The following is a 27,903-nucleotide window of genomic DNA, read 5'->3' as shown; positions in this document are numbered from 1 at the left end:
AGTGCGCATGCGTCCCCCTCCGGCGCCTTGGCTGGCTACGGCTGTGCGGCCGCGCATGCGCTGTACCCCCCTCCCCCGCCGTGCGCGGTCTGTGCAGGGCGCAGCGGTTCCCCCCCGTCTCCCTCCGGCGATCCGTACGATGCTGCCCTTCGACCCGCCGCGGCGGGGTGAGAGGTCGGGCGGCCATCTTGTGGCGGCGGGTTGTTGTCGGTGAGGCGGCGTCGCGCCCTCCCCCGCGGGCGGAGCAGGCCCGGCGCGGGCCGGCCCGCCGCCATGTCCTCCTTCTCGGAGTCGGCGCTGGAGAAGAAGCTGTCGGAGCTGAGCAACTCGCAGCAGAGCGTGCAGACGCTCTCGCTGTGGCTCATCCACCACCGCAAGCACGCAGGGCCCATCGTCTCCGTCTGGCACCGGGAGCTCCGCAAAGGTGCGCGGGTAGCGGGGCCCGCGGGGCCGGCTGCGCCTCGGGGCGGGCTCCCGGTGGTGGGGCTGCGGCCGCTCGCCGTGGAGCCGTGCCGGCGGGGAGCCCCCGCGGCTGCTGGGGCGGGGGGGGGGGGGGGATGCCAGGCCAGGCCAGGCCGGGCAGCTCGGCGGGAACCGGGGACGCCGTGAGCCTTTCCCTCGGGGCAGCTGCGAGGCGCTTTGCGGGCGGCTCAGCCTCGGGGTGCGGGGCCTGGGTTCGTCCTGCTCACCCGCGGCAGAGCTGCGCGAAGGGGTCAGGAGATAAGCAGGGTAAAAGCGGTTGTAGAGAGCTGTGAAGGCGGTTTGGTAGCATCATCCGGAAATGCTTTGTGCTTTTCCTCCTGGCTGATTAACTTAGCCAGAGTTTACCTTCCGAAGCGCTGGCAGCTCCCCGCATTGCTCCGTGGCGGGGTCAGGGAGCTGGCCAGTGCGGGTGCCGCTGCCCTGGCCCCAGGGCCAGCCGTGGACCCAGGCAGCGGAGCGGGCCGGCGAGGTCCCGCCTGGAGACTCTGCCCTGTGTTGCCATTTGTACCCTATTAAGTGTGACTTTTTGAAGGATCTGAGCTCGGCCTGCTGTGGAAATAAATGCTTGTGTTTTCTGCCTTGTGCGTGTTTGTGGCCGTTGCTCTCTGAGAACAGCATCTCCCACCCATTCTGCCTGTAGTGAAATGGCAACTGAGGGTGTCAGGACGGGAGAAGTTATGGTGTATGGAAGGAATCTAACGTGGCTTTGGCACAGCACTGTCTGGAACACACTGGAGTCTCCACAATCGCTTTCCCCTACAGTTTCACTCTGTTCTGAACTAAGTGGGTCTATATCAAGTTTTTTTCCCTGAAGTCAATTAATGAAAAAGAAGTCTATTGTTACATTAATACGTTGGTAGGTTAGAACAGCTCATTTTAAGCTTGTGTTTACAGTTTATTTCTTAGGCAGCTTTCCTTGGAGTTGGGGTGTCACCGTGCACAGGAAGTGTGAAGCCTATGTTTGTTTTATAAATTAGGAAAAAATAAAGCAGACATAAGGAGATCAAGAACTGCTTGACATGAAGGCCTCCGGTTTGCCTTGGTGATGTGGAAATGTTTTGAACTTTGTTTTTAGACTGAAAAGCTATAAGCAACTTTGAAAACCACATTAATGATTTTAGGTGAAAGAAGTGAGAAATAAAGGCAGACTTTCTTATTTTTTTTTGTTCCTTTTTTTTTTCCCCTTTCCCAGCAAAATCGAGTAGGAAACTTACTTTCCTATATTTAGCAAACGATGTCATCCAGAACAGTAAGAGGAAAGGTCCTGAATTTACCAGGGAATTTGAATCTGTTCTTGTGGATGCTTTTTCTCATGTTGCCAGGTATGTTGCTGTATTATGTATTTCTTCAACTTTTCTCTCTAGACATTGGCATTGGTGTTATACAAAGTTTAATTCAATTGGATTTTGTTGGTTTTTTTTTTTAAGTCTCAGGGATGCTTGTACTCTCTCTGCTAGAGATTAGGTTCTGACTGCTTTGCGGCTGGGAACTGTTTAGTGTTAATATTTGGGCAAACTTATTTGTATGCAAATCAGCCCAGCTTTACACATTTGTTCTCTGCGTGCAACTCCTATGTACTTTAATTGTTATCAAAAGACCTTGCAGATCTGTTCATGGGTAGTGAAATTGCATAGTTGCATGTATTTATTAAGGCCACGTAATGAATGGCTTTTGCCCATTGTCAGAAGACTTCAAAGAGCTGATATTTTGGGTCACTGGACTCTCATCACTCTTCTGGTTTGAGCACGGTTTCTTCTTGTATTGCTTGTTTTAATGGTTATCTGATCGTTAGTCTCCTTGCTAGAGGAAGGAAGAAATTTATATGTAAAAGACAAGAAATAATGCAGCTACCATCCTATAAAAATGGACTATCATTTACTCAAGATTTTTCTCTAAGTAGCGTAATAATTCCTGTTATCTCAGCTAAACAACTCTGATGCTCTGTGTGCTTAGTGGTGTGCTGCTCTGGATGGCTGTCTGACGTTCAGTGCGGAGATGAGTACATTTAAGTGCCTAATGAACCAAACAGCCTGCTTTTTAATTGGGATGTTACTGAGTGAAACGACTCTTTAAAGTTAATACTCTGAATTGTAAATGTGTCAACTTGGGGGTGTTTTATAACTCTTCTTGCAAATTCTGGATGATAGCAAGTTTCTTCCTTCAATACTTTCCTGCCCTTAGTGTGGGGTGGGAATGTGGGGCACTTTCAGGCAATCTGTGGCCCAATAAAGGGGGAAGATTGGCCCCAGATGTGTTTTGCACAGTTTGTCTGAGACAAGATGAGAGAGATTCTCTCCAAACGTGCAAATATTGCCCTGGATGCAGCTGCTAGTTCGGAAGATGCTCTCTTGAAACATAAGGAATCTTTTTCAGCTGAACCATAATTATTTCTAATCTCTGAACAGAGAAGCAGATGAGGGCTGCAAAAAGCCCTTGGAACGATTGCTTAACATCTGGCAAGAAAGGAGTGTGTATGGCAGTGAGTTCATACAGCAGCTGAAGCTTTCTATGGAAGACTCCAATAGCCCCCAAACGAAAGGTAAATGTGTATTGCTGTTGTTGCACGCTTTACTTTGTTTTCTAAACTGGTACACGTTTCACTGAAAGTGCTGTGGGGAACTGAGCTCTGGGCTTCTGCAGCTGCGTTGTTGCCAGAGCTGGTGTGGAGATCCTTTGGGATTGTCCCGAGAGAAGGCTCAGTTTCGTTAAACCCGCAGTTCCAGTCTGCGAGCGTGTTGCCTGGCGGCTGGCGGTGAGCTGCACTGCAGGCAGCGTGCGCTGGTGCGGACGGGATACTGCCGGGCTGCCCGTCGGTGTGCAGACCAGTGGGGTGCGGGGAGCTGTTGTGTCTGCCTTGAGAGCTGAAATTGTCCCACTCTGCACCTCTGAGAGTGATGGTCTGGGTTATCATAATGGCTTATTCGGTATTGTTAGTGCTTTCATTCTCGTATTAATTTTTTTCTTTTGCATAGTTAGTGTATTTTATTATGATTCAGCAAGGACTTTTTAATAATTGAAGGCTGGAATATATGCCCAGAAGCTTGTCTGGTTCTTTTTTTGCATACACTAGCTGGTGTCATTTGTGCGAAAACAATAACCTTGCATCATTTAACATCGTCAGAACATCATGGTTGTAGCCGTATTTTTGCATGAGACAGATGTGAGAAAGTGGGCATCAGCTTCCTGCACTTCCTGTGCTTTTAGTCTGCTTTGGCAGACACTGCCTCTTCTACAGCACCTGAAAATACTGAACTGGTAGTGCTGTAATGAAAAGGGGGGAGCAGTAGGATGCCTAAAACATGGAAGGTGAGTGTCATGAAAGATGAAGAGGGTTCCGGTGAGGGGAATATTTGTCCACTTTGTAGCTGCAGGAAGTGTCAGTGTGTTCAGATTAGCTAAAATCACATTGCTGCTGTGACCAGATTTTGCTCTGTTCCCCACAGAGGTGCAATACTTTGTGAGGGATTTGGCTTAGTCATTAGTAAAGTGCTCTTATGCCCTTCTTAGGGGGTGAAAATAAGCAAGATACATCTCCTGGAGCTGGTAATTAATACAGAATTGATACATGAAGACATGAGCATTAATATGGAATATGCATGTGAAGACATAAGCTTATGGCTGTAGTTTTGTGGTTTTTAATGTGCTTCTCCAGGCAAAATTACTGGCTGGGTGCTTTAGCAGCCTACAACAGAGACTGTCCTACCTACCATAATTGAAGTATGACGTTCGGAAGGTGTTGCCATTTCTTCCCCAAATTCTGGGACCCCACCTGGGCTGACCGAAGGGGTTGTCTCTTCATGTCGGGGCAGGGGGCGTCTCTGCTGTGGGTGGTGGGAGGTGTGTGGTCCCTGTGGGACAGCTCACGCTGTCGGGGTGCAATGGGTAGGACGCCTGTTTGTCAGGAGAGGACAGAATTTACATGCCTGAATTCCTGTTGAACCGATTAACTGAGGATTTGAAACTGTTAATTTAAGGTACATAGGAAGTGTTTCACAAGTGTTTAAGCATCTGAGTAGCTAAGCAAAGCGATGCTGTGTGTCCAGGAAACACCCTGGAGATTTGCTGGTGAAGTGGCAACCAGCGCGTGCTTGGTGTCCTCCTGCCTTCGGCTGCTGGTGGCAATCAGTCCTGACTGCTGTCTTCTGAACTCAAACCTGTTTGTACAAAATCAGACCCTTCCTAAATGTAACAGATCTTTGTCTGTGGGAAACAGAATGAAGAAATACAAATGTTTTACGAACTGCTGTGTGCACAGCTTCGCTTGGCAAGGAACTTAGTTTTTTGTCTGGGTGATTGGAGATATTAGTGCAGTATCTTTTGTTGGAGAACAGTTCAAGCCTTTTCATGAGTGTGAACACTGTTGCTGCCTTGTTAATTCATTGGAAAAAGAGAAATTGAGATTTATTTTTTTTTTTTTTTTTTTTTACTAAGAGAAAAAGAAATTTGAAAAACCCAACGAGGATCTCTTTAGCTTTTCTCCTTGTTTTGGCTTGTTTTCAAATTAGCTTCATAATGGTAAGAGCTAGTTTCACATGGGAATTTTATGGGTTTTGAAGAGAAAACTGGTGTTTGTCCAGTTTCTGGTGGGCAGCTATATGTTGCAGAAGGCTTTGTGGTAGTTACTCTATTCAGTTTTCAAACAGGTGAACATAAGCAAGATGCACAATAATGTATCTTGTTTTGCAGATAAAACGTTTACCATAAAAGTGGAAAACCATAGTGCACCGCTCCTCCAAAGCCTTTCTGACCTCCTGGGTTTGTGAATACCCCAGGTATACACAGCTGAGAAGTAGGTGGCATTAGTGTTTTAGATTGGTGCCAGGCTGTGCCATTAAAACAAAATTTTGGAGCTCCTTCAGGGTATCTGGTGCTGTGATAATGAGTATTCTTTTCTTCAGCCTGAGGGATGGCAACAAGTCTTTGCAGGTGGTTCTCTACGGCTTTTTCTTACTGCATGTCTGAAATGCCTGGGCTGGTGGGTGCCGCTTGCTGCACGGGGCGGCTCTGCTCGGGCTGCAGAGCACCCGTTGCACTGAGAGTTGTGAAGCTTGCCAGGATAAAGCCGATCCCTGTATCGGTGAGGAAGGACATCTTTAAAGCTGATCGGTGTGTGTTTCAGTGGTACAGCTTATTTCTTGTTTCGTTAGCAGCAGAGCCTTGGGTGAGTGCGTAGCAGTTCAGCTGGTGGCACGTGCTGAGTTCCTGCCGGGGGATGGGATCGATTGCGCAAATAACGAAGCTTTCCCTTCAGAGCGCCGAGGGGTACCGGCCCTTCCTGAGCGTTGTATTCCCCAGTTTTTACTTCCTCAGTGATGCAGCTCACTGCCATATTTTAGTACTTCAGGTTCCTTAAGGAAATATGCATATACATGGAAATGAGCTTTTGAATATTGATACCTTATTTATATTGTTTAACTCTGAATGTACTCATTAAGCTTTCATTTGCTTTTTCATTTTAATTTTGTTGTTATGAGAAGGTTTCTTTTTACAAGCAATAGGGAGTAGAAGAACCACCCGTTTACCTAAAGCCTTGGTAAACTAGGTCTGTAGGGATTTGGTGTAAAATCCTTTAGGTAATATAACCCACGTAGCTGGCGTTTTCTGTTCGTTGTCTTTGTAATAAGCAGTTGAAGGAAGTCCTTGAATGTGCTGTGATGTAGGAGCATCACACTGTAACACAGAACTGAACTGCTGCCCAGCTGCTCTGACTGTGTTTGTATTGCAAATCCCCCATATTGAAATAAGGAGAAAACATCAGGCAGGAGAGCAGGCAGGGCTGCTTCCGGGAGTACCTGAAATAAAGGCACCTGGGGACAGGACCGTTGTGTAAGTTTGGAGCACATCAACTCCAGTTCTGCTGGACCTAGGAGAGGCTGCCAACAAATGTATGTTGTAATGAGAACTTAAGCAGTCGTGACTTGTGTACCCCCAAGGAAACAGAGGGTTAGGAGAGCTGGAGGGTACACTGCACCCTCAGGTTTCTCTGATTTTGTTCTTCTCTGTCTTCTGGTGCTCTGTCGTGGTCTTCTGTTTTCTCTAGGAAAGCTGGCAGTGTTTTGTCGTAAATCACTTCCGAAAGTGCCTTTCCTCTAAGTTTGTGCAGGTTGCTGAACCCTGGTGTTTGGAACCTAAACCCTACAAAAGTTTAGTTGTAGTTGTAATTTTGGGAGGCTTATTTTTTTTATGATGATGATTAAGGATGAAAGCCCTGCCAACACATAAAAGACCACTTAAATTCAGCTGGCCTGCCTCGCAAGTGAACAGTTACCTGTAGAACTTTGGGGGCAGAACCCCCTGTGTTACAGGGTTGCCTGTTGTTCTAGAGCTACAGTGTCTGTTAAGTGGGGTTTCCTTGCATGTTTCCCTGTGGACAGAAGTTTCTGCTCATGCAACTTGTCATCTTAACTGTGTGCTTAATGATCAGAAAAGGCACATGATGTAGCTGTGCCAAGACCGATACATCCTTATGTGAATTAAGGACTATTTTAAAAAAAAATTTGAACCCATTGCGTAGTTCCCTCCAGTGAAAAGCATTATCTACATGGAGAGTTCCTTACCATGTGGTGTGGCTGCTTCTTGAATGAGGAGATGAGCATAACAAAGTCCTCACGAGACAAGATAATGTTTGTTTTATATTGCCTTGAGATTAAAAAAAAACCAACCTGTAAAAACACTGTTTTTAACAGAACAGATTTTTAAACTCCTAGTTATCTTTTTGAACATGTCTGTACAGATTCCACAATTGGTTTCTATTTACTGTACATATGAGCCTGGGGTCAAATCAAAGAAGCCTGTTCACCTCTAAAACCAGTCCTCGAGAGATGAGAACAAAAAGGTGAACACCCTGGGTGGGAAGATCTCCCACACTGCCAGCGTACAGGAAGAGCTCACACTTTGTCACTGAGGTCTTTGACACTGTAAGCTTCCTCAAGCCTGGAGATGGTTTGAAGACTGAAAAGTTGGTGGAGAAATACCTTTACAAGTCTCTGTGGACACTGCAACCGCAAGATCAACAACCTGGAGTTTCACTGCAGAGCTGTCATGACAGCAGTTGCCTGTCATTTTGGAGAAACGAGGGCTTTTAGAGAGCAATTCAATTTCTGAGCTGTGAAGACGACCCCAGTGAAGCAGGAAAACTGACTTCGTCTCAGTAGCAGCTTCTCTGTCTTCTTTGTGTCCGTGTCGAGAATGGGCTCTTGATTTTCTGGAAGAAGCTGTCCATATTCTACAAAGATACCTTTCAGAAGATGTGTGGTACATACCGTTGTTGAATTCTGATCAGTTTTAGATGGTCTTAATGCTGTCTTTCCCCTTGTTGGATTTGACAGGCTTTTTCAGAAGTGTAGGCTGCAGTGGTTAAATTACCCCTGGGTAGCAGGTTTTGAAGCCTACCCAGGCAGGGTGTGTTGTTATTTATGCCCTGCTTCCTATTCTCTTTCAGGGGTCCTGTTGCACCACATGCTTTTAAATTTGAAAATAAGCATGAGGTGTTTTTTTCTGTTTTAATGAAATGGGGGTGACATTTCTGGGATTCCTCAGTGAGGTCTGCTGCTGCCCCTGTATACCAATGCCAATGAAAAAGTGCAGCAGTCCACGTTATGTCGTGAGACTCTTGCCCCAAGTGCTCCTTCAAGGCTGGCTGCTTGGTCTGTGCTCCTCTGTCTGCTGGCCGCTTTCTCCGGGCAGGCGCTGTGCTCGCGGAGCGGCCTCCCTGCGGGTAGGCCAGCTGCGGCTGGCGCCTGGCACTGCAGGCGGTCGTGCACCTACCCGCTGCAGAGCGATTCCGATCAAACTCACTTGGCTTGTTCAGACAAAGTGCAATGAATTTTGAAGCCTCTGTGTTAGAGTAGTAAGCAAGAGTAATACTGTGTCTTGTGGTAGGCCCCTTGGCAACGCAGCAGGAATAGCTCCTCAGCAATTTGAATCCCCGTTCTCACTTTCGCTTTCACTTCTGTGCACACTACCGTCATACGCGCTCTGTAGATTATCTCGTGTTTATCCTGCGTTGGTTAATTACTTTATGATAGGTACACACAAGTGCTGAATGTTGATGGCGTGGGTTGTTGGGCTGTGTAACTTTAAATGCTCTCTTTGGCCGTTTTGTCGTCTGCACAGCTCCTGTTCAGCTCGGCTCGTGTCTTTTGCAGGCCTTGGTGGTCAGCAGCCATTTTCCTTGTTGATCTGATATCGTAGTTCCGTGGAGTCAGATTATCAAGCACTCTATTACATCCATTGTATACATATGAAACTTAGGCTGTACCTTTTTCTAGCCTAGAGCTTTAGCATATATCAGATAATTCATTTCATTCAGGGTAACTATGTTTTCTGGGTTTTTTGCCTTCCATTGAGTACATCTGTTCCCTAACAGAGAGGCGTTTGTGTCTGCCTCGTGCAGGTTGCTATTTCCCCACACAAGCAGGGTGTGAGGCACCTCTGACTTTCTCTCCATTAAAATAAAGTTTTTTCAGATATGTTCCACCTGACAAGGCAGGCAAAATTCTGTGTTTCAGTACGGACCTTTCTCTTTGCTTCCTCATTAGACTTGGGCAGACTGATTTAATTTTAAATCAAGAGTGATCTTGGCTTTTCCTGTGAATCAAAGTATATGCAGGCTCTTTCCCCTGAACTCCGTGATTATCTTGTCAAGACTTGGTTCCATTGAAAAGATGTTCTCAAGACTGTCCAGAGCTTGCTTTCAATTTACCCTGGCTCTTACAAATATTGGTGGCAAGCCTGAAAAATGATCCATCTTCTGAAGGTTCTGTAACTGCTTCAAAGGCTGCGTTAAGACTTCTGACTCATTCAATAAGCTGTCTCTTCCCTTTCAAGCTAAGGTACACTACACTGAAGTTCATGTAACCAGCAGTGTCTTGCTTTATGAAATCCTCATTTCTGAAGTGTTAAAGGTTACCTGCTTGGAGATCGGTTTGTGCTCTGACCATTGCTATTGTTGCTGTCACATCGTAGAGTTTTAGTGCTGTCCTGAAGTCTTTATTTTGATGGAAGAGTGGAAGGTTGAATAACCAGCAGTTGTTCAGTTGATTGTGGGACTGCAGTGAGCGTATACTTGGTGCAAAAAGATAACTTGAATTTCTTCTGTCCATGTGTATCCTAGCATCAATGCTTCATTTCTACTGGTAGAAATCCTTACCTGCATACATGGTGTTAACCAGAGAGTCTGAGCAGGGATGAAGACCTGCCTTGTATTGATAGCTTGGACGTTTGATTGCCTTTCCTGCTTCCAGTGTAGGAGGCACGGATATGCAGACTGTGCACACTGCTGATGTGAAGACTATATCCTTGTGCTTGCATGTGCAGAGATACGTGTGTGGGCAAACCCAACCTTTTATTGCTGTTTTGCGTTTGAGTGTTTGGAATATGATGCCAACAGCAGAGTCCAGCTGTGGTCATCTTCTCTTCAGAGAGCTGAATCATCAGAGCATCTGGTACAGTTTTTTGAAGTAGAGATAGTTAAGGTGGGCAGATCTGGCACCCAAATGAGTTGCTTATATGTGTCTTTAGTTGCAGAGGAGAAGAAGTCTTTAAAGCGGACTTTTCAGCAAATACAAGAGGAGGAAGATGATGATTACCCCGGGAGCTACTCACCCCAAGACCCTAGTGCTGGGCCGCTGCTGGTACGTGGGACGGGCTGAGGGTGGGAGCAGGTCTGAAGCCACCTCCCGTGTGGTCCAGCCACGAGGTGGAGCTGCCAACAAGTGAAAGCCTTTGGATGGAGCCATCCGTTGGGGGTTGAGGGGTCCACGTGAGGTGGAACCCATTCTTTTTTCCCATTGAAACACTGTGCTGCTTCTGAGTGATTTCAGATAGCCTAAGCCGAAGTTGGAGTAGTGGTACCAGTAAAGAATCTCAAAGGGCTGCTAGGAGAACAGGCCGTATTTTAAAATTCTTTCCAAGATCTGTGCGTAATCTCTCAAAGCCAAAGTTGTAGCACAATTAAAACTTAATTATTTTTTTTGTAGGATGTCTCTCTCCATGAGCTATTAAAAAGCTCAGCCTTTGGTAGATTTGTATGGTGTTGGCTGGGAAAACCAGTTCTGAAGAGTTTGTTTTGAGGCTGACATGTTAGTGGTGGGGAAATAGTAGGAATGAAATAGAGGATCATTCTGACCATTTGAGGCTACAAAATGAACATATGTTACACCATTGTCTATTTGAAGAGGATAAAAAATTACACCATCCATCTGGAAGACTGTAAACATGAAAAATAAAAATAAACAGTCGTCAAGCAAATAAGTGAGATTTTTTTGTTGTTTTTACCTCCAGATGCCTTGCAGCTTATGGTTTCTTTTGATGATAAGCATTGTGTTTGTTACTGTTGGAAAGCATTAGCAGTTTGCAAAGAAGCAGTAAATACTAGGTAATGGACACCTTTATTTTTCAGATTAAAAAAATATTTAGTGAATATTTATTCAGTGTTTTTATTAATTTTCAAACAATTAAAATGTAGTTTAAACATCAGTGGTATTGTTTATAGGGCTAGTTGTTCCAGTTTCAAAAACCTCCTATTAAAACTCACGTATTTTTAAAACAAAGAAACGACACTTTTTTCCTTCCTGTTCAGGGAGTCTCTCTTTCTCCTCTTTTTATTTTTTTGAGCAGGGAGGAAATGTGGTGTGTTGGGGAGGTCGTCTTAAGGCTGTGCTCATCCATGTCCTTTTCAAGCTGGGATACGTGTGGAGCGTACTCATTTAAACAGACACATCTTTCCTCAAGGCACTCAGACCAGCCGAGCTGAGGCTGGGGGGTACAGTGGAGTCCAGTTTAATCGCAGATTGCAGGGTGCTTCCAGAGAGCCAGCTGAGCTAAGGGAGGACAGCAAAGGCCTTGCAAAATCAGGACAGTGTAAAGTTTGCTGTAACAGGGATGGCTTTCATTGTCGTCCGAGCTTATGGTAGGTAACCAGTTACAAAATTCTGAATCTTATAAAGACGGAAGTCTGACAGAGTTTTGTCTGGACTGATGCAGGTTTGGTTTTGTTTGGGTTTTGTTTGCTGTGGCAGAGCGCACCTTTGGAATAGAACAGAGGTGCCCGTACGTTCCTGCCAGTCGAAGAGAAGGTGTCAGGGATGCTCAGCTGAAAGACAGAGTCCCAGTTTGATGCAACACAAGGGGCTGATGGTTGTTTCTCAGACTGGTGCGGTCGTGTGCTTTTCAGCTTTGTCTTAAATGACACTTCTCTTAACTGGAATGAGAAGTTTTCCGCTGCAGAGTCGTGAAAACGATGATGCTACTGTAATTATGCACAAGTTCCTAAACACTGGGATAGTGTAAACTTAGTGACTACTCTCTGTGTTAGGAAGAAACAGTTTTAAAATTACTTGAAGAAAATATTCCAGAAATTGTTGCTGTCAGAGGTAGGTGACCTCAGATGCAGTGGCCATGTCCGCAGGAAAGTTACCTGGTTCTAACGTTGGCTGACTTGTCTTGTAGACCGAGGATTTGATCAAAGCCCTTCAAGACCTGGAAAATGCAGCGTCAGGAGATGCAACGGTGCGGCAAAAAATTGCCTCCCTGCCTCAGGAAGTTCAAGATGTTTCATTACTGGAGAAAATTACAGGTATGAAACTGGAAGATGAATGAACATGGGTCCAAACAGTAACTCAGAAGTCGAAGGTTTTTTTTTCTTTAAACAATCACAATGTGTGTTGGAGAATTCCTGCTTTTGTGTCCTTGTTTTGTAGCTTTTGGGTAATTAATGGAGAACAATCATGTGGAGTAAAATTGAAGATGAATCTTGTGTAGCTTCTTCCATTTTTTTGGCTTGGACCAAGGCTTTTGTACTTGGAGAGCATCAACAGCATTTTGCAAGAATGTAGGGGAAATAGAGGCAGAGTTCTCAAATGGAGGTGTCTGATTTTGAACACTTTGACTGTTAGATATTTTCTAGTTTTATCAGGCAGTGCTGAGTACACACATACTTCTTGATTGCTACAGAAAAGGAAACTCACTACCCCAGTTAGTCTGTCAGCCTCTGTTTAAATGGAATTTTGCAGTTGGTTACAATTGCAATTTAGAGGTTGAACTTACTTGACTCTTGGTCCTGGAAGTAGTTTTAATTTAGAACTCACTATGGACTGCCACTTATTCAGTCCTTTATAATATAGAATCATAGAATGGTAAGGGTTGGAAGGGACCTCAAGGATCATCTGGTTCCAGGTGTCCAACTAGCGTGCAGTTCATGTTTGCTTGTATTGTACATTAGGAGTTATTCAGAGAAAAGAGGAATTAAAAAGTGCACACCATGTTTAAACATGAAAACCACCAGATTTGTTTAACTGAATTTTGAAAGTGCAGCCTAAGGTTTTAGTTTAATTAACCTGCTGATAGAGGCTAACTTCATAGATTTATTTCCCCCCCCTTCCCCAGTCACTGACGTCTCTGTAAGGATAAAATGCGGTCAGTCATGTCAGTGTCTAAAAGCCACCCTTCCTGGGTGGTTAGTCCTGCCTGGGTGCTTTATATCCCTTGTGTGAAGAGCTCTTATTTTCCTGCCAAGCCGGAAGGTATTTATGGATGAGGTGTTACTGTGCATGTGGCTGTGGGCCGTAGCCCTGCTGTCAAAGGTAAAGTTTTAAACTTTGTCCTCTAAACTTCCCAACGCTTTTGCATGTAGACAAAGAGGCAGCGGAACGGCTGTCGAAGACGGTGGACGAAGCATGCCTGTTACTAGCAGAGTACAATGGCCGGCTGGCGGCAGAGCTGGAGGACCGGCGCCAGCTGGCACGCATGCTGATCGAGTACACCCAGAACCAGAAGGATGTACTGACAGAGAAGGAGAAGAAGCTAGAAGTGAGTACTGACTACGCTGGGGCCGGCAAGCCGATTCCCTTACCAAATGCTCCCACTTGACTCCTGATCTATGTGTTTCTCTCCAGGGAGATGATTCTAGGTGTTATCTTTACCTCTGGAGTAAAACGGGGGTCTGAAAGCGGTGTACACACTCTGGAGGAGACAGATGTGTTCTGCTGTTCCATGTAGTATGTTTTTAATACACCTGGACATCTCCAGAACTCAATACTTTTTAAAGAAAAATAGGCTTGCCTAAAAAAGTTTCTTCAAATTTACTCTACATTTTATGAAATCCCCATTTCCAAGACGTCAACCTCCCTTTGCCGTAATTAGCTGGGTTTTTTGTTGGTTGGGGTTTTGTTGTTACTCTTTTGCTTATAGTTGGGTGTCCCTCATCTGCCTTCCCAGCCCCTGCTTGATAAGGGGATGCAGTTTAAAGGAGATCTTCTGGTATCCATCCTTCAACAGCCACTCTTACCTGCAGCTTCTGTGATGGAGTGTAAACGGGGCTGGTACGGAGAGGCGCTGGCTTGCATCTTCTGCCCAAGCTCCCTCGATCAGGGAGGGCAGGACGCTGTAGAGTGAGCCGACGCTGACGGGGCCTGAGCCCCAGCTGCACGTCCTAGAGCAAGTGCAGGGGCTGCGGCGGCCAGCCGTTCGTCTGAAATGTTCTTTCTCGGAGCAAATTCTTTCAGCAGCGCATCTTGGGACTAGTGTGGAAGTTTAATTAATGATTGTGGTTGTATGTCACTCTGCCATCTGTTAAACTGCCCCGTGGCGGCACATTAAGGGCTTCCTCCGCGCTGTCGGCTGCTGGTTGTTGTGAGCAGCTGTTGCTGGGTGGGACGTGAGTTGCTGTAGAGGACAAAATCTTCTGGAAGGAGACTGCTGTAGTGATGGCAGGCTCTGTTTACTCTCATGACAAACCTAATCCTCTGATAGCTAGGCAACATTGTTCTGAGGTACATTTAATTTTGAATGTTTTCTTTGTTATGTGTGTTTATACTAGAGTTTCTCAATGTCTTGTGACTGTGAACATGTTGCTTTTCCAGAGCAACGTTTATGCCAAAGCAGCCAGACAAGTGCTGATGCTGCATTCACAATTAGTGCGGATAGTTAATAATTCTGTTAGCTTGTTTAGCTTGAATTTCTTCAAGCATAGCATCTTTCTTACGACTGACTCATTAAAAGACACTTTCAGACATGGATATGAAAGATGCCAGAAAACCAAATCCTGCTTGGCACCGGATTTGTTTGCTGAATACCAGTGGAAGTCTTGGATCAGGTTTTTTTCCTTGCTGAAGGAAGGACACCTGTCTAGTAGAAACATGTATCTGTGTGTGTATAAAAATATGTAAATGAGAGACAAGTTGCTGTTTACTTTTTTTGAAAAAAGCAAGAAGTAGGTAGCAAAATGCTGCAAGCAGTGTTTTAAAAAGCTCAGGACAGTCCATGAATTTGAGTCAGTTTGAGACTGTGAAATTAAGAAATTCACAATGACAACATTAAATTAAAATTTCTAATGGACTAGCTGAAATGTTGTGATCATTGTGTTGGGTTTTGTTTCCTTTTGGTCAGGAGTGTTGCTTGAAAATTGCAACTCTGGCAGAGGCTGAAATGTAATCCTGGAAATTTGGCGGCTCACTGGTTGAGCTGCTTTGTTAATAGGAATAATCCTGCTGATGGCAACAGGGCAGGTTGCTGGTCCACCGTGAAGTGTAAACACATTCCTTAATCTGTTGGTTACTAAGGAATGAGCTTCTTAAATATCTGTTCAGGTTGGCATCTTTGTCATTCTGCCAGAACAAGGTGGTCTTAATGCTGTAGAAGTCTCAAAACGAGTTGCGGGAAGGGCCACTCGCTAGTACTTGCTTGACGTGAAGGCACAATTCATATTCATGTCAAATCTTATATATTGCCTGATTAAAGCATTCCATTGTTGTGGAGTTGTAGAGGGTTAATAAACAGGGGAAGATGCTGGTTACAGATGTGGCGGGCCATATCTGCTCATCAGTTTTGTTGGAGTCTGTGATGTTCCGCAGTAACGTCACTGATAAGCCTGGATTTTGCTTTGTAGTGCTAATAAGCATTTTAATAGAAGGATCTGAAATTCTTGTAGCAATTAAGAATGTATTAAAAAACAAAACATTTACTCAAGCAAAGACCGCAGTAGGAAAATAACTTAAAACAATCTAATTTTAGTTATCTTCTCATTGAATGCTTTGCTCTCTCAAGGTATCTTTTCCAGAATCTTTGGTACTATTGACTGTGAGTTTTTTCTCTTGTGAACGAAGTTTCCTGACTCTCAGCTGAGATGGTGTTTTGAGATAGAAGCTGGGTTGTTTACTTCGCTGTCCTCATCCAGCCAAGGCTGCTAGCTGGGGAAGGGGTTTCTGTCAGTAATATGAGTCGGGGCTTTATTTTAAGATATGGAAATGTCTGATTTGGAAATCACTGTGGATATTTCTTGCGTTTTATTTACTCGCAAAGCAAAGTCTTTCACTATGATAGTAATGAAAGCAGCTAATCTACATCTTTGGAAAAGCGGCTTTTGTAGTCGAAAGAGCTGTGGTTGTTTACTAATCCTATTAATACTGTCCCTCATGAATAACACAGCACATTCTCAAAACATATACACAAACACAGTGCATTTATGTCTAGTGGGCTGATGCTCAAAATACTTTGCAATGTCAAAATGCTGGGACACAGAGCTCCTGTCATCAGCTGTGGAAAAGCTGTTGAATTAAAGGACAATATCCTGGAAAGGTGGTCTTGGACAATGAATTGCACTTCAGCACGGAGAAAGGCTGGCGTGAGTAGGGAGTGAAACGACGTAGTGCTAAGAAGCGCTGGTGGTTTGGAGGGAGAAAGCTGGCACAGAGGCTGAAGATCATAACATGTGGACAAACTCTGCTTTTAAGGTAGCGATGGAAAAAATTGAAAGTGTATTAATTAGGTTTACTTTATTGGGTGGGTGTGATAATTTGATTGTAGTCTAAAAGCTCTTAGAAAAAGGTAGAATTCCTTTCATTCTGGCAATCAGCTGCAGAGCAAAATCGGCTGAACCAAAGCTGATGCTGAACAAGGCATATATTTTTAAGGGTAAATATTCCTTAGGTTAAGTTACTGAAAAGAATGGTGGGTCCTGCTGTTCAGCATCTGAACACTGAATTTCTTTTTAAACGGTGCTTTGTCTCAGTCAGAAATTGTGGGCTTGATACTGCAGCTGCTGTGTGATCATCCCTGGCCTGGACTGGATCAGAGTCGGCCTAGACTTTCACAATCGGTGTCAGGAAATAAATCCATTTTCAGACAGACATAGAAACAAGAACCGGTGTTTCTGTAAGAGTGAGATAAGGTGTCTCTGTATCTCACGTGAGTACTGAACTTCCAATGGACCTTCTCTGATTTGTGTTGTTTTTGGCCATGACTGCCCCTGTTACAGTTAGGGTACAGTCAGCTGGGGAGGCTTTTTGTCCTTCAGCGCCCGGGTCTGCAGGGTGTCAAGGGGGAGCGTTGTCGCTTGAAGCTGGTGTGCTCTTCCTGCGTGCGTGGCAGGCAAGTAGAAAAAATCCCGGGGATCAAGTTGTGTAAAACTGAAATGTCGTGCGGAGATGTCCGGGAGAACACTCCCAGCTGGTGTACCTGGGGGCTCCAGTGAAGTCAGCTGAACGGACGGGACTGCAAGCATCAGGCGTGAGTAGTGCTAGAAAATGGCAGATCGTGTGGGAGCTTTATGGGTGTCTAAAATAACTGGTGACAGTAGCAAATTTGGAGTAAGTGGAGAGTGAGTTATTTTAATCTAATTGGGAGAAGAGAGAGGAGAATGTGCATTCAGAATTTGTGCTGTGATTTGCAGTCAGTGATGCTGAGTTCTTCCCCGTGCCCTCTGTGTCTTCCGTACCTGCGCTGGCAGGTGGCACGAGGAGCATGCCGTGGTAGATCCAGCGCGGATCTGTGGCGCAGTCTGTGTGTGCCGAGACAGACAAGTGGGTGTTTGTTTGTGTGCATATGCATATGTAAATATAAAGAACATACTCTATTTAAGATCTGGTTTAGGGGAAACTTTCTGATTGCTGACTGCACCTGAAAAATTTTGACTTTAAATCCTGCTGAGAGCTGTGGGGGTTTTTAGATGTTCGTGGCTTTTAATATTCATGGCTTCAAGGCACCTTTAATAAGGTGTTGAAGCTGTGGCCATACGAATTTGCAAACTTTCTTTGATAATGCATCTGTGCAGGATGAAGCACAGTCTCATTTGAGGTGTTCTGGACTGCTGGGCACCGCACGTTTTCTTGAAATACGATTTAGTTCAGCGGGTTAATACGCAGTTTATTACTGTGTTGCTTCCACTGCTTAGGTTTTTGTTGCATGTCACTGTTGGCACGCCTTTGCGGCTGCTGCTTTCCTCCCAGACAAGAATTCTGGGGTGGTGGTGCATTCATGGCAGTGGTCTCGGCAGGGGACAAGAGGTGAAGTTTTAGTTTTTCAGCCAGGAGACAAAAATGGCAGTATTTTACAGGCGTGCCAGCAGCAGGAGGTAGCTGTGGGACGCAGGCAGCACGGGGAGGTCTCCTGCTCCACGCCCTGGGCAGGGCCAGAAGCTCCTGAACAGGAGCACCCGGGCAAAGTGTGTCACGCTCCGGTCTGTAAAACTGCACTGCTGATGGACGTGGCAGAAAGCGACTAAGGGTACCTCAGTGTTTCCAGCTGTGGGGCGGTCGTGCCTTTGGGAGTGGGATGAGGAGGAAGGCTGTGTCATAGCCGTCCGATAAACTGACATTGCAGGGAACCTGGCGCTGTTGCGTGGTGCATGGCTCGAGGCGACAGAGGTGTTCCTTTGCACAATGCAAACACAGAATTCCTTCACTTTGTAGTATTTGTAGGCATTCATAATTATAGTAATACTGCAAATGAAACCATACTGAAAAAAATAAAAGCAAATAAAAATCATCCACTATTAATACATGATGGTTTTATGCATATTACGGAAGTGAGCCAGTGGATACTTACTCTTTTGCGTAGCAATCAAAAGCAGTGAGATGCCCGGAGAGGTGAATATGAGCTGTTTGCCTGCGCCCTCAGCGTTGCATTCGTTGTGAACGCTGTTTGCGGGCCGCCAGTGTCAATGGTGGGAGGGCACGTTGCAAAGGAAGCCAGGTTTCGTTGCCGGTGTGCAGTGGCAGCCCGCGCCAGTTCTGAGCGAGCTGTTGGGAAGGCCGGGAGGCGAGGAGGAGGCACCTCCAGCAGCTGGAGACCATCTGCGGAGGCCTCTGTTGGACAACTTCAAGTTGTCCTCAAGGAGACAAGTTGTGGTGTCGGAGCGTGTCGTTGTGCCAAGAGCAGAAATACCATCTCGGGTGAAGTGAGATGAACGGTGCTGCAAAGGAAGGAGGCCTTGCCAAATTTAGAAGAACACCACCAGGATCAAATTTGAGGTATGAAAATGGACTGAAGCTCCGCAGAGAAACACATAGTTCAAGTTCTGATTCCTGGACTGCGTCTTTCAGATGTGTTATGTAAAAACCACGGGTTTGTTGGTTTAGTGCTGCTGCAAAATAAGGAAGAGAGGCTTCACCAGTAGCATTTGTTTTCACTTTGCTTTTGGGGTGGGTTCTGCTGTCCTGAGCATTTCGCTCCCTGTTACCTGACTTCTTGCGGGGGCAAATTGGCCGTGTGGCTGTTCAGAACCCCTCAAGGCATTTGCCGTGCTGACCGCCCCGCTGCTTGGGAGTTCTGCAGGTCCTGGAGAACACTCTGCCTCCCTGGCACCGGCAGACGTGCTGCTGCCGTCGGGACGCAGCCGCGGACGGCGTGCTGTGCAGCTGCAGGCGGTGCCGCGCCGGCTCTGCAGCTTCGAGCCCCTTTCGGTGCTCGCTGGCGGCGGTGAGCCCGGCGGTGAGCCCTGCGCCGAGCAGGGGCACGGCCGCCGTGCTGCAGGCTCGGGCAGGCCCAGGGCGCTTCCGAGGTGGCACGTGTGCCCTGGTCCAGCGAGCGTGCAGACAGACGGCTGCAGAGGACGGCGGGCGCTGGGTCAGGCCTTCAGCGTGTCTCATCGCTCACCTGTGTTCGGCTGAATTTGCGTGGCAGTAAGCAAGTTTATGGATAATTCGTGTTTTGTTTCTGGTTCTTTTCTCTCTTGATTTTTGTGTGAACGTTTGTCAGCTGCCTTCTTTTGACCAAGACTACTGGTATTTGTAGGACTGTAGGGTTTCTTTGCAAGGCAAATTCATGTCTGTTTTGCAGACAGACTCTTTAAAATTTGCTTTCTGTGAGGTTTGGGTGGTTGTGGCTGATGTGGAGAAAGCTGTTCCCCTGCCCCACCGATGGAACTGCGAGCGGTTCTGCTTGGTGTGCTGACCAGTGCCTTCCACTGCCAGGTGGGGAGGGTTGCTCTGTGCTTACACGGTGAAATACAGGGTGGAATAGAGTTGAGGACTGGGCTGGTTCAAACGTGGCTCTTGAGAGAACGTGGAAGGAGGTGGGTTTGAAGGCAGAAGAAGAGTGCTGATACACTTGACACGCTTTGCCTTGGAGAAGGGGAATTTTGAACTGCTTTTGGAGAGGCCAGAAGGGATGGCCTGGCAGGAGGGGAGGGAACGCGTGTGTGGCATGCAAACTGGGCATCGTCTCTAGGGAGCTGTTCTGGAGCGTGGAACTGAAGTCAAATGGTAGGCTTTTTGGAAAGTTATCTAACAAATTATCTATGCTGAGAAAAAAAGCAGCAAAAGCTAAGGAGTACCTAATCAGCCTGCTGTATTAGTGTTGTATATTTAACGTTTTTAAGTAAAGATTTTACATGACCATACAAACATTGCTGTCAGCCCTCTCGCTTCACTACATACTCTTGTCAAATTTCTGTTGAGCTTCTGGTGCGTTTTTTCCCTGACTTCTGTGATCTTCTGCTCTCGTACATCTGGCTTAAGCTGCAGCATATCAGAACTGAGACTGGCTGCTCTTCCTATTCACTTTCTAAATTCTCGTTAATGCTTAACCAGATGTTTTTCAGTTGCTGTGATGACTTACAGCATGTTACTGCTTGACCCAGCACAGGAATGGCAGTGTCCAGTGCGAATTCGAAGCGGAAATAAATGGCAGTGTGTGCTGTGTGCCGCGGCAGGGTGAACCGCGCGGCGCAGCAGTCCCCTGTCCCGTCGATTACAGTCAGGTTTATGATGTTCAAGCAAGGCTTCTTTTGAATGAAATGCTTCCGTCAGGTTGGTTCACTGGTGTTTAATTCTGGTTTTGCGTTTGTTTCAAGGACTAAGTATTTAATTTACGTGGCTGCTGTGGGTGTAGAATCCCACATACTGAAAGGGAATGTTGATCAGCAAAAGCATTCATGTGGCATAGCGCCAGTTTTTTCTGTATCGTCCTCAAAGTCCTGCTTACAGCAAAGATCTCATTATTTTGTCTAAAAAAAAGCAAATAGCATCTAAACACTATTAATCTTAATGAAAGCTTACTATGCGGTGAGGCAATTAGCTAGGCACGTGAAGTACAAACTAAGACCTCAGAAAGCAGCGGTTGCTTTTAAGTGCACTTCGTGTCTGTTCGGTTTTATAGAATGGAGGGACCTGCAAGACGCACTTTCAAAACATGTCATGTAAAGGGGCTAAATGAAAAACAACTTTCCATAAAACCCGCTTCCAGAGTGCTGCGCTGCAGAATATGGCCACGACTGGGTTTGTGGAAGAAGAAAAACCCCTGAGCCTGGAAGGGGGTCGCGTGTCTCTGCTTATGCATGTTCCTGAGTGAAGCTGAGGCGTAGTCCTGAATCGTACAAACTGTGTATCTGAATAAACACGCCTTGCATCTCGTGCAAAGGTAACCAGGTGCAGGATATGTCTCCCTGGTAGGTGTTTGTCCTGGTTTTGGCTGGGATAGAGTTAATTTTCTTCCTGGTGGTTGGTGTGGTGCTCTGTTTTGGATTTGGGATGAAAATAATGTCGATAACATACTGATGGTTTTAGCTGTTGCTAAGAAATCAAGGGCTTTTCGGTTTCTCATGCTGGCCTGCTGGGTGTGTGGGAGGCTGGGAGGGGACGCAGCCAGGAGAGCTGACCCCAGCTGCCCCAAGGGATGTTCCACGCCGTATGGCATCATGCTCGGTGTGTGAGTTGGGGGGGGTTGGCCAGGGGGCAGCAACCGTGGCTCAGGGTCAGGCTGGGTACTGTTGATCAGGTGGTGAGCAATTGCGTTGTGCGTCACTTGTTTTTTTGTATATCATTTTTTTCCTTATTTTTCCTATTAAACTGTCTCTGTCTCAACCCATAAGCTGTACTTTTACCATTTTGTTCATTTTTCTTCATTCTCCTTCCTATCCCACCGGGGGCGGGGGGAGAAGTGAGCGAGCGGCTGCGTGGTCCTTGTTGCTGGCTGGGGTTAAACCACGACAGTGTTTCTTCGATGTTGCGGAGGGACTTCAGAATTCCCCGCTTTGAGGAGCCCAGGAGCGCCGGGCCGCCTCCAGGCTGTGTCTGTGATAGCCTGGCCTTAGGTCCCTGCCGTGTTCCGGGCTTGGTGTGCCTGCCAGCTGCTTCGGGCAGCCAGCTCTCCCCGACCCGGCCTCGGTGTCTGCTCGCCCAAGGCCTTTAGCGCTCTGCCGCAGAGCAGCACAGCCTTTTGGTGCCAGAGCAGATGGAAAGCGTTAAGCATGCAGGAGACAGTTCTCTAACGTAGTCTGTGTGTCAGCTCTGTCCGGTAAGTGTTTATCTCTTCTAGGAAATCTTGGTTCCTGGATTGCTCCCGCAGAACATTGTTTCCATTCCTGAATTCAGTGACATTTTTCTGAGCCAGAGTTTTTAATGGTCCTGAGGCTGTTGCTACCTTTTTCTTGTGAGTCTTTCTTTCTTCTGACAGATAGGATTTAGACCTCACTGCTTTAACAAAAACTTTTATGTAAACTAGTTGATGCCTGCATTAACCTACAGGTAAGGTAGAATTACTTAGAAATGAATGGATGTGCTTCTCAAGGTGACCTTTTTTTGTTGTTGTATACATACAAAAGTCTGTTCAAATTGAGAAGGTATTTCTGATAGCTCAGTACTCTATGTAGCTCTTGATGTAGAGATTCCTGAAAATGAGAAGAAGTTAAGAGCAGTATTTTCCTGAACATTTGAAGCTGTTAACTGCAAATCTGGGAGCGGGTTGCAGCTGTTAACGTGTAGAGGAATCGCTCCTCGTTCTGTATGTTTGCCAGAGCAGAAGCACTGGAACAGAAGTATGGTTTGCGTGCATCATGGCGGTTCTTCATTTGTTGGCATATTTTCGCGGAGCTGGGCTCTCAAGCAAGGCATTGCAAAAATTCTCCCTCCCCTGAATAGTCCTATCAGGAAAGGGATGTTGTTTGGATCTAGTACAACTATAATAGTCATACAAATTGCCATCAGCTAGAAACCCCATCGTATCCTAGTCGTAATTGTCCACTAGAAGTAGCGTACCCTGGTCCTCTTGGCAGTTTTGCCCTGAAAGTGGCAGGACATCAGTTGTCCTGTGCAGACAGACATCGCCTTGTACCTGGCTCTACAGAATTTTTGTGCGTGGATCTTGGCTCTTCGGGCAGTATTTGAGATATTTTCTTGGTTTATGCTTGGAATTTGCACCTTCTGCCCTACTTATCAGAGTTGGAGGGCTTGCCAGCTGCCTTCCCCTGCTTGATATCTGTCCTGTCTTTAGTAAGAATTACTACAGCAAAAAAAATCTCCCAATGTTCACTCTTGGCAGAGTTTGGCATTCTTGAGAAAGCGCTGCCCTTTCTTGCCTGGCTTGGTGTCCGTCACTCCCTGACAATGTCCTGAATTAGGACTTACAAAAAAAAATGTTAAGACAGTCTTCTGGGGGGGGAAGCAGTCTCTGAATGCAGCTTCTTCCACCTTGTGTCTGTAAGCACGTGGAATGCAATCAGTGCTTTTGCTGTCCGTATGTGCAGGAGCTGGTGTCCTGCCGTCCCCTCGCTGATGGTGACGTGCCAGCCCTGGGCAGAGCACTCCGTTTACCAGCTCGCCCGTTCCTCAGTGCTGGCCTCCCCCGGCTCTTGGAGAAGTACGCGGAGTGTCGACCCGCAGCACTTCCATGGCTTTCTGCTGCATGTGCTTCTGCTCTGTATTCATGCTGAAAAATTTGGGGTGTTTTCCTGTTTTTGTTCCCCGTCTTCAGAAGGTGACTTTCTTGACTTGTTTCCATATTTATTTCCCATAATGGTATGACCAGGGATGTGGCGTGTGTCCTTATTTTGAGTATAATTCTTTGTCTTCCATTAAAACAAACCAAATCCTCGCAATCCTAAATGAACGGGCACACCTTCTCTGGATTTTTTTTTGTTCTGCTTTAGCCTTGTGAACAGTACAGTTTAGTTTATGAAGCTGGTAGAGCTTTGTGTGAACTTGAGTATTTCAGTATATATCCCATGTACATGAACAGAAGTGTTTGGTAATGATAGGATGTTAGCTCGCTGAGCCTCCTGAAAGGATTTAAGTTTGCAGCAGGCTGTTAAGACGTTCTTATTTGGTGCTGGCAGGAAATTTATGGAATGTATTTATATAGCCATTCCAGGCGTAGGGATATTCTGAGTTGTTGCAATCGTCTGCTGCTCTCGCTATTCTAATTCAAAGTAATGAAACAGAGAGTGTGTAGATTCATTGCTTGTAACCCCGCAGGAACTGCTCCGCTTTGATGTTTGGAGAAGGTGAAGAGGATTTCCGTCACTGAGAAGGTTAGACAGACTGGATTAGAGTCCTAAACTCTTCAGAAAGATGCTTTGATTAAATGTGTGTCTAGTTTTATTTGATCTTCAAAGATAAACTTCTGTTCTCTGGTAAACTGTTCTCTTTGCCAAGTAATTAAGAAATTAAAAGTAAGTGAATATTACAGCTGGTTGTATGGAAGCCTGTTCTGTGCACTGTTTTTCTCAAGCTCGTTGTTTCCTGCATTCTGGAGATGCCACGAAAAAACTGCCATGCGTAGCTGGGTAAAGACTGGTGCGTCCCAAAAGAAATGATGGGATGCTGGTTTTTTGTTACTTGAATAGCTGTCTTCTGTGACTGTTAGATAAATGTTTAGAGTCACAAAACTCTGAAAATAATGTAGACATCAATCTTTAATTGAACTTCTGTGTTAGATAACTTGGATGTGTGTTGGTCTGTTCCTAAATGACCTCTAAACATAATTTAATGAGGTACAGTTCGTTCTTTCGTTTTCAGGGCCCAGACTCTTCCTCTGTTTTCTCATTATGAAATACTTGTCACTGTTATCTGGCATCTCTTAGGTTGTGGAGATTTCTGAAGGTGGATACTTATTTCTTAGTGGAGTTTTAATGCTCAATCCAGACCTCATTTGTAGAAAAACTGCTTGCAAGTTGCCCCTTCGGGAGTTTTTCACCTACTGTTTTTCTCCCTTTGTAATAAAATTCTGAAAGTTTTTGTGTCTGTGTTGCTTGGTTCCAGTCCGTGGTTTACGCTGCGTGATCCCACACGCGTTTCTGTGGTGGTGGTCGCTGGCGAGCCGGTCGAGCGCTACAGCTGCGGTGGTTGCTGACCGGGGCTGTCGAAGGACTCGTAGAGAGACCCCGTTTCCCTTGGGTCTGGTTTAATGACTTGAAAGGGGAAATCGGGTTAGCTAAATATGTGAAATTGATCAAGCTTAAAAAAGAAAAGAGAGCATTTTAGCAGCGCAGTGACTGCGGTCCCGGTGGTGCCCCTCAGCCCGCTGCCCCCGTCAGCAGCGTGTCGGAGCACCGCTCCGCCGTGCTCTCCTCGGCAGTGGGCGCAGCTCAGCGGCCTGGGGAAGGGCAGAACAGAGCCAGCTGTGTAACGGCGCTGCTCTCAAATGCTCTGCCAGGCCCCAGTGCCTGCAGCTTTGGGGGCGTTTTATGTGGCTAAGCCAGGGCAGGATTAGTGGTTTGGGGATGCGGAAGCCTGTGGGCTTCCTGCTGGCACCGGGCTGTGAATTCGGGTGCTGGTGACAGGGTCTGCAGCGGCGCGGCAGTTGCTCAGAGAGCCAGTACCTTGCCACTGTCTCCCAGAATCCTCACTGGGAAGATACTTGTAGCTTAACTAAAAGCACTGTTAATTAACCTGTGCTTAATCTTTGTTCTCTTGTCTCTCTCCCTCAGGAATACAAACAGAAGCTTGCTCGGGTAACCCAGGTCCGCAAGGAGCTGAAATCCCACATCCAGAGCCTTCCAGATCTGTCCCTGCTGCCCAATGTCACAGGAGGTCTGGCACCTCTGCCATCTGCTGGGGACCTGTTTTCAACAGACTAGAGCAAGCGGTGTCCCCCAGCTTCCATTATTACCAGCAGAAGTAAGACGACTCTGGTGTTGACTGGAGATCCAGTCTTCCGAGATCTACAGTAGCAAGGAACTTGCAGACCCCGCTTTCAGCCTCTTGGCTGCTCGTGTCCCCCTCTCTCTGCACACTGGCTCGCGTCGGGGGGAGGAAAGAGCGAGTGTTGTGAGCTCTAGAGGGAGTGGGGCTAGTCCATATAGCAAACTTTTCTCATATGTTTCCATACTCTTTTAGTTGCTGTTTGCTCTTAGCACTTGTTACCCCCACAAAAGTCATGAGAATCATGTACATACCTACCTGGAAAGTTTTCAAAGACAGGTTGACCATATAACATTTTTCTCTGTATAAGTATTGTATTATTTCTGTATAAGTCTTGTCCGTTTTAGTTGGGTTTCTGAACCTCATCTCTGAGAGCATAGAGTGGCTGGGGGGCTCCACAGGGACGCGTGTGGGTGCAGGTACCGTGCCACGTCTGGGCAGGAAGGCGGCACCTGCTGAGCAATGGTACAGGGACATATTTTTCTTAAATCTACAGTTCTTCATTCTGCTGTGGGACTGGCGTGGAGATAGTTCCTATTGGGCATGTACAGAAATTGAAACTCACCACAGGCAATAAAACTAAGCAGCTTTTCTTTGTGAATTAGAGATAGCTTCGTAATTTACACTCTGCTGAGCAATGCAGAACTGGGTATTACCTGAATGAGAGTGGAAGTAAATTTTGTTCTAGCTACCTTAGATTTATACCACATTTTTCCTCTTCATTATGCAGAGTCAGATGGTCACAGAAGCTTTGGTTTCACGAACTGAGAGGTTGGCACGGTGTATTGCCACTGGTGATATCCCAGTGACAGGCACTGTCTGACCTACTCGGAGGATGGCTGTGTTGGAAATGCTGTTCTGTAAATTCTCTCCATAGCTGTAGTGAAGTTACTTGGTGAACAGAAGTTAAATGTGGTATAAATGTTTATTTATATAGAAAATAGACCCATGTATATGCACATATCCTGTATGCACATGTACCATGTCCATGCATGTAGATATTAGAAGGATGTACTTAATTTTGTGTCACAGATTATTGTGAGTTGATTTTTATAATCAGGAATAGTATAAAAGAAAAAGAGGCAAATTTACAATACTCTTAATACATTTGGTTGCTAGCTAACGTTTTAGCTGCCATGGATGCAGTTACCTTTCAGTTTGTGTGTTAGGTCTACCAAGCTGGACTCTGATCACTGAAAACCATTCCAATTTGGATAACAATTCTGTTTAAATTTAGCACCTCTCACTATAAAACATTTTAAGTTTCTGGAAACACTTGATCTGATAATACAGATTTTGTAACACAGAGGCTGAAATTAGTTGATGTGCTGTGTTTGTGCCTCCCTGTAGTCTTAAGCTGCTGTTGTCAAAGACATGAGAGGAAACCTACAGAAATGCAAAGCTTGTTCTGCGTCCTCATTAATTTATTTTACGGAGTATTCAGAGCCTACTCAGCATTCAGTTAAAACAAATAATACAGCATTTTTTGGTCATTAAGTTGTTAAGAAGCTCATGTGCTTTTCTTACTGACCCTTCATCTTGTCCTTTTTTTTTAAAACTCCTTGCACCGTTACTGCCCAGCCGAGAAGTGTGTTCTGAGTTTACAGGAAGTTTTCCAGTGGCAGAACTGTTCTTTCCATGACTTGGTTCGATTGTGCAGCCTTTTCTGGTCCAAACAATCTGTAGATAAAGCACTGCCCTTTCTCTGCTTTTGCCAAAAATGAAAAACGAAAGAATTCCCACCAAACCTCGAGAACCCAAACCAAAAGACTCCTTTCTACCCCGTCTCAGCTCGGAGAGTTACCCTGAGGCTGTTTTAACCAATAATTATTCTGACCAATGATTGAATATGTGTCCATTATGGGACAAAAAAAGCTGTCATTAAAAAAAAAAAATTGTGTAGACAAATGTGTTGACATCTCACGCTGTTGTTCTGGGCAGATCTTCTGTGAGAGAGTTGTATGTCTTTTTTTTAATTGAAATGTTTTGATTTTTTTTTTCCAAATATATGTGTGTGTTTTATTTTGCTTAATTTAAATGAAGTCTAGTGGTTTTTAATTTTATTTGTTTTACTTTTTGGGCAAAGGGCATCTGGTGAACTGGGTGACGTTCTCTCAAGGTTAAACAGATTTCCCCAAGGTGTGTCTTTTTTTAACAAAAGCTTAAATCTGTATATGAATTGATTTAGGAATTAATTTAGACATATAGGCTGCCATTTGTGACAGCAGTATATTCTGAAATGTCTCATAGATATCTATTTTTGAATAAAGAGGGTGTCGTTGAA

The 27,903-nt window shown here is 45.7% G+C and overlaps 1 protein-coding gene across 2 annotated transcripts; it reads left to right on the top strand.

Annotated features, from left to right (window-relative positions):
- Positions 1 to 71: 71 nt before the first annotated feature.
- On the top strand, positions 72 to 27,903 carry RPRD1B (regulation of nuclear pre-mRNA domain containing 1B). 2 transcript variants are annotated; one of them, XM_075438382.1, is made up of 7 exons: positions 72 to 424; positions 1,676 to 1,805; positions 2,889 to 3,022; positions 10,006 to 10,118; positions 11,935 to 12,061; positions 13,118 to 13,293; positions 25,406 to 27,903. In XM_075438382.1, the coding sequence occupies exons 1-7, from the start codon at positions 274 to 276 to the stop codon at positions 25,553 to 25,555; spliced, it is 981 nt and encodes a 326-aa protein (XP_075294497.1). In that variant the 5' UTR covers positions 72 to 273; the 3' UTR covers positions 25,556 to 27,903. The 2 variants fall into 2 exon arrangements, with proteins under 2 accessions (XP_075294497.1, XP_075294498.1); XM_075438383.1 differs by lacking the exon at positions 25,406 to 27,903 and adding an exon at positions 23,952 to 24,282.

The sequence above is a fragment of the Opisthocomus hoazin genome, chromosome 18, assembly GCF_030867145.1.
Source record: "Opisthocomus hoazin isolate bOpiHoa1 chromosome 18, bOpiHoa1.hap1, whole genome shotgun sequence".
NCBI lineage: Eukaryota > Metazoa > Chordata > Aves > Opisthocomiformes > Opisthocomidae > Opisthocomus > Opisthocomus hoazin.
The sequence above is the reverse complement of the archived record's forward strand: the minus strand, read 5'-3'. Positions and strand labels throughout refer to the sequence as shown.